We start from the raw sequence: 320 nt of genomic DNA on the forward strand, positions 1-320 counted from the left end.
CTAACCAAACAATTAAAAATAACAGACCCACAGCAATACAATAAAATAAAATAAAAATCTGCAAAGAAAAAAAAAGACATCAGGCCTTCAGTCTCGTGTTAATAGGTTTTTCAGATGCCCATTTCAATACTTTTCAGCATTTCTTGTTTCAGTTATGGCAACTTCATTCGGCATTACCTATTTCAGTTATGGCAACTTCAGTCCTTACGTCGCGGGACGCACGGGCAAGCTCTTCCAATAACGGGGAACTTCAGACCAATTCAGCCCTTGCACAAGAGGGCTATAAGAACTAATATTCCTCCTTACACGCTGGTAAGAAA

At 39.1% G+C, this 320-nt stretch overlaps 1 protein-coding gene across 1 annotated transcript in view; it reads left to right on the plus strand.

The window, feature by feature from the left end:
* Window positions 1-320, plus strand: part of LOC119593031 (carbonic anhydrase-related protein 10-like) — a gene marked incomplete in the record, with an annotated part of 152,330 nt that overhangs the window by 149,617 nt on the left and 2,393 nt on the right. The window contains 1 exon segment of the mRNA XM_037941927.1: window positions 187-312. Within this exon segment, the coding sequence (XP_037797855.1) occupies window positions 187-312 (126 nt within the window).

The sequence above is a fragment of the Penaeus monodon genome, chromosome 31 (genome assembly GCF_015228065.2).
Source record: "Penaeus monodon isolate SGIC_2016 chromosome 31, NSTDA_Pmon_1, whole genome shotgun sequence".
In the NCBI taxonomy this organism is placed as follows: domain Eukaryota; kingdom Metazoa; phylum Arthropoda; class Malacostraca; order Decapoda; family Penaeidae; genus Penaeus; species Penaeus monodon.